This window comes from Colobus angolensis, unplaced genomic scaffold (genome assembly GCF_000951035.1).
Source record: "Colobus angolensis palliatus isolate OR3802 unplaced genomic scaffold, Cang.pa_1.0 Scaffold119, whole genome shotgun sequence".
Lineage (NCBI taxonomy): Eukaryota > Metazoa > Chordata > Mammalia > Primates > Cercopithecidae > Colobus > Colobus angolensis.
This window is the reverse complement of record NW_012113030.1, coordinates 6,875,778-6,883,719: the sequence shown is the minus strand read 5'-3', so window position 1 is coordinate 6,883,719 and position 7,942 is coordinate 6,875,778. Positions and strand designations below refer to the sequence as shown.

Sequence of the window (7,942 nt, the reverse complement as noted above, 5' to 3'; positions counted from 1 at the left end):
AGAATTTAAAGAGGTAATGCATGAGAAGGTGGAGCCAGTGCTGGCAAGTGGCAGAAGTGTCATGGGTTTGAGTTTGGATTTGCAGCCTCCTCCTCGAGCTGCTGGACCCTGAGTGTTAGAGCCCAGGTACTTACAATCTCTGGGGCTCAGCCAGAGAAGCCCTTGCTGGAAAGAACATACAATAGCAGTGTAGTGAGAGACCTGGAAGGGCGAGGGGCAAGCCATGCAGAGGTCCCAGGGAAGAGCCACCAGGCTGATGACAGTGGCCTTGAGGGGGGACCGAGTGTGTTCAGGAGCTGGGAGAAGGCGGGGGTGGTCACGGAGGGAGTACAGGCCAGGCTTGGGGGATTATTCTGAGCGGGGCAGATGTGTGGGGCACCACCAGAGGGTTTTGAGGGGAGGGGTGGGACCCAGGTGGCCACCCTGGGGAGGTCACACTGTGGTGGGGCAGGTGTAGAGTGAGACGCCGGGAGTCAAGGGCTTGATCGCGGAGCCCTGAGCCAGCTGGGCTGGGGCTGCGGGTGACCCGGGACACAGTCATGGGGCAGACGTTCCAGACCTTGCCACCGGTTGGGTGTGGGAAGAGCTTGAGGGGCATTCAGGTGACTCCAGGCTTCTGCTGGTGACTGACAGGGCCTTTGTGGGTTGGAGAGCAGATGGGGAGGGATGAAGAAAGCCTGGAAGTGGGCTGTGCGCCCAGGTCGCCCAGGCTTGCTTCTAAGGCGGGGCCCTCCTGACCGAATCACTCCCCAAAGTCCCGTCTGGTGACTTTACCACATTGCAGTTAAGTTTCAACACACAAGTCCGGGGGACCTTCCGACCTCACACGGCCTTACCCTGCCGTGGCCTTTTCTCCACAGCGGCCACCACGCCTGTACACCAAGCCGTCCCAGGCACCCGCCGTGGAGGTGGCGCCTGCCGGAGCTTCCTACAACCCATCGTTTGAAGACCACCAGGTACACCACCCCGCCCAGGCCTCCCTCCTCAGCGGGCCCTGCCTCTCGGTCAGGGCTTCACTAGCTCCCTCCCTGTGCTGGGTGGTGCTGGGAACTCCAGAGTGACCCAGACAGCCCTGGGTCCTCACGGGGCTCACGGTCCAGTGCAAGAGACCTATTCCCAGATAATGCTGAGCAGAGTGGTTGGGGCTGGGAGCCCAGATGGGGCACCTGGCCCAGCCTGGGGGGTCAGGAAGAGCTCCTTGGAGGAGGGAACGCCTGAGCCAAGGCAGAGGCAGAGGCTGAGGGAGGGGTTTGCAATGGGAGGAGGGGAGTGAGTTTTCCAGGTGGCGGGAACAGCATGTGCAAAGGTACAGAGGTGAGTGAGACCATGGCGCTTGCCAGGAAGCCTGTGGGACAGAGATGCAAAAGGCCGTGATGACTCGGTGGCACACTGGCAGCCAAGTGACAGTTATTCACGGGCGAGGCTAGCTCAGCGATGGGAAAGTCTGGCTGGAGCCACTGTGCATTTAGCAGCCATCTGTTGGGCACAGATACGGTGGACAAAGGGTACGAAAACCCCTCCCTTGACCGGACGCAGTGCCTCACACCTGTAATCTCAGCACTTTGGGAGGCTGAGGCCGGCAGATCATTTGAGGTCAGGAGTTCGAGACCAGCCTGACCAACATGGTGAAAACGCGTCTCTACTAAATACAGAAAATTAGCAGGGCGTGGCAGCATATGCCTGTGGTCCCACCTACTTGGGAGGCTGAGGTGGGAGGATTGCTTGAGCCCAGGAGGTCCAGGCTGCAGTAAGCTGTGATGGCACCGCGGCACTCCAGCCTGTGTGACAGAGCGAGACTCTCAAAACACAACCACAACCCTCCCTGGACAAACACCCCTTCTCCTGGGATCGCGTGACTGGAGAGACGCTGAGATGTTTGCAGTAGAGGCAGGATGCTTGCCCTCATCGTTTTCAGCGTTCATAAGAGGGAGATAGCCAGGAACAGAGGCAACTTCCTCATCTGGTAGAGAAAAGTGTCTGCGGGAAAAAGCAACAGTGTGCTCACGTTTGAAAGGACGAGGGTGCCGCTCTCTGCCGTCTGTTCCTGGACCAGATGTGGGAGGGGGCGTGGAGATCAGACATTCGCTTTTAGATTTCTACAGAACTACTTCCTAGAGATCAAATTCACTTACCATACGGTCACCTGGTTAGAGTATGTGATTCGTGGTTTTTAGTGACCATTGTGTAACCATCCCCACAGTCAATTTTGAAGCATTTTCTCTGTCCGTAAAGGAAACCTCACACATGTCAGCCGTCACCCCCACAATTCCCTATCTCGTGTAGACTTAGGCAGATGCCAGGCTTCCTGTCTCAGGGAGTTGCCCACCCCGAACAGTTCACATAAATGAAACTGTGGGCCGGGCACAGTGGCTCACACCTGTAATCCCAGCACTTTGGGAGGCCGAGGTGGATGGGCCACCTGAGGTCAGGAGTTCGAGACCAGCCTGATCAACATGGAGAAACCCTGTCTCTACTAAAAATACAAAATTAGCCGGGCGTGGTGGCGCATGCCTGTAATCCCAGCTACTCGGGAGGCTGAGGCAGGAGAATCACTTGAACCCGGGAGGCGGAGGTTGTGGTGAGCCAAGATCATGCCATTGCAGTCCAGCCTGGGCAACAAGAGTGAAACTCTGTCTCAAAAAAAAAAAAAAAAAAAAAAAACTGAAGCGTACAGGCCAGACTGCCTTCACAGACGCGCAGAGCAGGTGTGAGGACGAGGGTTTGAGGTGCCCTCTGGCTCTGTGCAGGGTGGGTGTGCTGGCAGACGGGGCATAGGGAGGAAAGCCTGGGCTGGGGTGAGATCCGTGGGCACTGGGTGAGGGACAGATGGGAGGTAAGAGGGTCTAGTCTCAGTGTCCCAGGAGAGGTTCAGGGACCGGTCCTCACTCCCGCCCCTCGCAGACCCTGCTCTCAGCCGCCCACGAGGTGGAGTTGCAGCGGCAGAAGGAGGCAGAGAAGCTGGAGCGGCAGCTGGCCCTGCCCGCCACAGAGCAGGCCGCCACCCAGGTGAGCCCCGCACCTGCCCCTCCCTCCCCTCCCGGGGCCTGCTACCTACCCCTGACACTGCTGCCTGCTTCCCACCTCCCCAGGAGTCCACGTTCCAGGAGCTATGCGAGGGGCTGCTAGAGGAGTCGGATGGTGAGGGGGAGCCAGGCCAGGGCGAGGGGCCGGAGGCAGGGGATGCTGAGGTCTGTCCCACGCCTGCCCGCCTGGCCGCCACAGAGAAGAAGACGGAGCAGCAGCGGCGGCGGGAGAAGGCTGCGCGCAGGCTGGTGAGCACCTGGGCCGGTGGGGCCTGCTTCTGATGCCTCGCCCCCTTCCTTCCTTCCTCCTTCCCATGGACTGTCCTGGGTGCTGCGGGCAGCCTGCCCACCCCAAGCCCCGTGTGTGGCCTGTGTTTGGGATCCTCACAGCTGAGACTCATTTCCCAGCCTCTTCCAGGCAGGCCTCTGGGCTGGGGTGGGACGGGGCTCCCTGACGCTTCTGTTTGAGGAGTGAGGTGCGGGGAGGTTTCTGCACCGCAGACCGGGGGAGATGGGTGACAGGGGGCTGAAGCTAGCAGCTGCTGGGAAGGCACTGGAGGCGCTGCTGACCTGACGGGGACAGGGTCAGGAAGGGCCTCCGGGGGCAGGCAGATTTGTGCGGGGAGGGTTCCCTGTGTAGAGGGAAGGCCTCCCTGGGTGGGCAGCACTCGCCTGGACCCTGACCCTGCCCTGTCTCCACAGCGGGTACAGCAGGCCGCATTGCGGGCCGCCCGGCTCCAGCACCAGGAGCTGTTCCGGCTGCGCGGGATCAAGGCCCAGGTGGCCCTGAGGCTGGCGGAGCTGGCGCGGCGGCAGAGGCAGCGGCAGGCGCGGCGGGAGGCTGAGGCTGACAAGCCCCGAAGGCTGGGGCGGCTCAAGTGAGAACCAGGCCGGGGGTTCTGGGAGAAGCTGGGGTGGGGGCCAGGTCCCAGGGCCGGACGCCTTCCTGCCTTTGTTCAGGAACTGCCCAGCCCTCCACCGGGAGACCACCTCTTCCCCCACAAAACCCCACATTCTTAGAGGCCCCTCCTTCTGCAGGAGGGGGCTTTGGCCTGGGTGTCCTGGGCCCTGCAGGGCTGATATTTCTGAACACCCGCCCTGTTCTGCAGGTACCAGGCACCCGACATTGACGTGCAGCTGAGCTCGGAGCTGACAGACTCGCTCAGGACCCTGAAGGTGCTCATTGCTGGCGCCGCAGAGCCCTGTGCCCAATGATGACACCATCCTTGCTCCCCGTGCCCCCCAGGGGCTATGGGCGACATCATGGCTGCCCCTGGGCTGGGCCAGTGGGGCCAGTGCCCAGGGGCTGAGGGCACGGGGTGCTGGGGGGATCCCAGGGTGAGGGTCAGGCTAGGGTTTGAGTCTGGGACCCTAAGAAGGCCTTTCCTTCCAGCTGGTCCCTGTTGCAGTCCCGGTCACCTTTAGGACTAGAGGGACCTTCCTGAAGCTCAGAACCAACCCTGTCCCCTCCCCCTGCTCAGAACCTGCTGTGGCTCCCCAGTGCCCCTGAGGAAACCCAGCTCCTCTGTCAGCCACACACCTGGCCTGGCTTGACCCAGCCATGGGGCTCCAGCCAGCCGTGCTCATGAGTGGACTGCGCCTTCTCCCTCTGAGCCGGCCTTTGCCCTTGCTGTCCCCTTTTCTGTGTTGTCACCAGCCCACTTCCCATGACTCCTCCAAGCCTGGCTCAGAGATGGCCGTGGGTTGGTGGCTGTTATCCCGGCGCTGAGCCCCAGCAGCTGAGGGCCAGGCTAAGTCCCTGGTGCCCACAAGGCTCCCCTGGGGAGACTGCACGGGGCTGAGCTGCCAGGACCCCGAGGAGAGGTCCCAGGCCCTCAGGCTTCTGCCAGGCCCTGCTGAGTCCTCCCTCTCTGTCCCACAGCCCGAGGGCAACATCCTTCGAGACCGGTTCAAGAGCTTCCAGAGGAGGAACATGATCGAGCCTCGAGAGAGAGCCAAGTAAGGGGCGGCCGGGGCTGCTGTGGGGTGAGGGCATCTGGGATTGGCCCCGGGCACTGACTGCTCCATTGTCCCTGCTCCAGGTTCAAACGCAAGTACAAGGTGAAGCTGGTGGAGAAGCGGGCGTTCCGTGAGATCCAGTGAGTCCACCCGGTTTCAGCACAAGGAAGGGAGCCCTTCTCCCGCCCCATGGTGCCCCCCAAGTCCCAGGGCCCCTCGCCGAGTGTGGCCAGTGGCTGAATCACAACCCCTTGGCCATGCCCAGAAGAGGCCCTGAAACCAGAGCGGGGTTGGGAGGGTCCCCAAAGGGAAACTGAAAGGCAGGGAGTGTCAGCTGGGCAGGGGTTGTGGGGCACCCTCTTAGCCACCCTCAGCCCCTCTTCTCTGTCCCCAGGTTGTAGCTGCCATCGGATGCTGGAGCCCCGCCCTTCAATAAAAGTCCATTTTAGCCAATCAGTGAGCTTCGCGTGTGGCGTGTGTGCCTCCTGCGGGCAGCTGCTCCCGGGTGCAGACTCTGCGTGTCGCCCCGTGGCGCACAAACATGTAGGTGCCAGAACTCGCCGCCAGAGCCTGGTGAGGTCCTGGGGTGTGTCCGAAGGGGTCGTCAGCCAACTGGATCGTGCTCTGTCCAATAGCAGTGAAGTTGGCAGCCCTTCCAAGCCCGGGCAGATCCTAAAAAGCCAGCAGGCAGAGGGTGCAGGGCTTACGGCCTGACCGGAAGTGTGAGGTGAAGCAGAGGTGAGGAGGAGGTTCCCCGCTGGATTCCGACTTGGAGAATAGCCCAGTTCCTTCTGCTGCGGTGACATAGCAGCTCTCGCCACACCGATGGTAGGAGTGGTGGCGTCTGACCTCCGCTAGGCACCTGCTATCAGGTTTATGCAGGTGGATTCACTCACTGAACTCACAGCAGCCCGACCAAGGAGGGCTGTACTTACTCCCGTTTTCAAGGTGAGGAAACAGGGCCGGGCACAGTGGCTCACTCCTGTAATCCCATCACTTTGGGAGGCTGAGGCGGGCAGATCACTTGAGCCCAGGAGTTTGAGACCACCCTGGGCAACATAGCCAGACCCTATCTCTACCAAAAATTAACCAGGCGTGGTGGGATGCACCTATGGTCCCAGCTACTGGGGAGGCTGAGGCAGCAGAATCACTTGAACCTGGGAGGCGGAGGTTGCAGTGAGCTGAGATTGCGCCACTGCACTCCAGCCTGGGCAACAAGAGTGAAACTCCATCTCAGGAAAAAAAAAAAACAAAAAAAAAACGCCATCTGCCGAGGCCAGCCGCTGACCCGGTGAGTCTGCTCAGGGGTGACCGAAGGAAACTGCTGGAAACGGGGAGGAAGCTCTTAATGCCTGGAGACGGCCATCGGGGCGTCGGGCACATTCCTGGATACCCGGGGGTGTGGGTGGTCTCAGCCACTGAAGCACAGACCCCGTGGCCTGGACACTCGGTGTCCTCAGGAAGTCCTTGGTATTTAATTGCCGGGGGAAATGCGTCTGTTCCCATATGCGAAACGGGGGATCCACAGCAAAGATGTTTGCGTGTCTCTGCACAGAAATGGCATTTCACATCCGAATTTTATGTCAAAAGCCTGAAAGTACAGAACTCAGCTGGGCACGGTGGCTTACCCCTGTAATCCCGTCATTTTGGGAGGCCCCGGCAGGAGGATTGTTTGAGGCCAGGAACTGGAGACCACCCTGGGCAACACAGTGAGACTCTATCTCTAGAAAAACACTTTTTAGGCCAGTGCAGTGGCACTTGTAATCCTAGCACTTCGGGAGGTTGAGGTGGATGGATTGCTTGAGCCCAGGAATTCAAGACCAGCCTGGGCAACATGGCAAAATCCCATTGGTTTTTACAAAAGCTGGAAAAAACTAGCGGGCATGGTGGTGCCCCAGCTACTCAGGAGGCCAAGGTGGGATGATCACCTGAGCTTCGGAGGTGGAGGTTGCAGTGAGCCAAAATCCACTGCATTTCAGCCTGGGTGACAGAGAGACCCTGTCTCCAAAAACAAAAAAAAAACTTTAAAATTATTTAGTCATGGTGTTGTGCTCCTGTAGTCCTTGCTTCTCAGGAGGCTGAGGCTGGAGGGAGGTGGAGGCTGTAGTGTAGTATGATGACGCCACTATGCTCCAGCCTGGGTGACAGCGAGACTAAAACATAAAATACGGAACTCTGGTTCACAGTTTGCAAGCTGAATTTCACTAATGTCTGCAGTTCCTTTGAAAAATGTAAAACAGGCTGGGTGCGGTGGCTCACGCCTGTAATCCCAGCACTTTGGGAGGTGGGCGGATCACCTGAGGGTCAGGAGTTCAAGACCAGCCTGGCCAACATGGTGAAACCCCCATCTCTACTAAAAATAGCAAAAATCAGTCAGGCGTAGTGGCGGGCGTCTGTAATCCCAGCTACTTAGGAGGCTGAGGCAGGAGAATTGCTTGAACCGGGAGGCGGAGGTCGCAGTGAGCCAAGATCATGCCATTACATTCCAGCCTGGGCGACAAGAGTGAAACTCTGTCTCAAAAAAGAAAAAAGAAACTGTTAAACAAGGTGGATTAATGAACAGATGTCCCATAAAACAAAAGCACTGAAATGTTAGGGGGAGAACCTAGGTGGTGAGGTATACGGGTGTGCACAGAAAAATTCTCTTTGGAAGTGTCCTAATAGGGAAATGGCACATTGGGGTTTTGGGGCCATGCAGTGTCTATCATGGCCCTGTACCTGCTTTTGAGGCGGGTGGATCACCTGAGGTCAGGAGTTTGAGATGAGCCTGGACAACATGGTGAAACCCCGTCTCTGCTAAAAACACAGAATTACCCAGACGTGGTGGCAGGTGCCTGTAATCCCAGCTACTCAGGAGGCTGAGGCAGGAGAATGGCTTAAACCCAGGAGGCGGACATTGCAGTGAGCCGAGATCATGCCATTGCACTCCAGCCTGGGCAACAGGGTGAGAGCCCATCTCA

General features: G+C 59.1%; 1 protein-coding gene across 1 annotated transcript in view; it reads left to right on the top strand.

Moving 5' to 3' along the window:
- GLTSCR2 (glioma tumor suppressor candidate region gene 2) overlaps window positions 1-5,438 on the top strand; it is a 19,451-nt gene extending 14,013 nt beyond the window's left edge. The window contains 8 exon segments of the mRNA XM_011926372.1: window positions 790-956; window positions 2,902-3,006; window positions 3,090-3,272; window positions 3,726-3,901; window positions 4,133-4,199; window positions 4,906-4,982; window positions 5,066-5,122; window positions 5,377-5,438. Coding sequence (XP_011781762.1) covers window positions 790-956; window positions 2,902-3,006; window positions 3,090-3,272; window positions 3,726-3,901; window positions 4,133-4,199; window positions 4,906-4,982; window positions 5,066-5,122; window positions 5,377-5,383 — 839 coding nt within the window. The 3' untranslated portion in view covers window positions 5,384-5,438.
- Window positions 5,439-7,942: the final 2,504 nt, after the last annotated feature.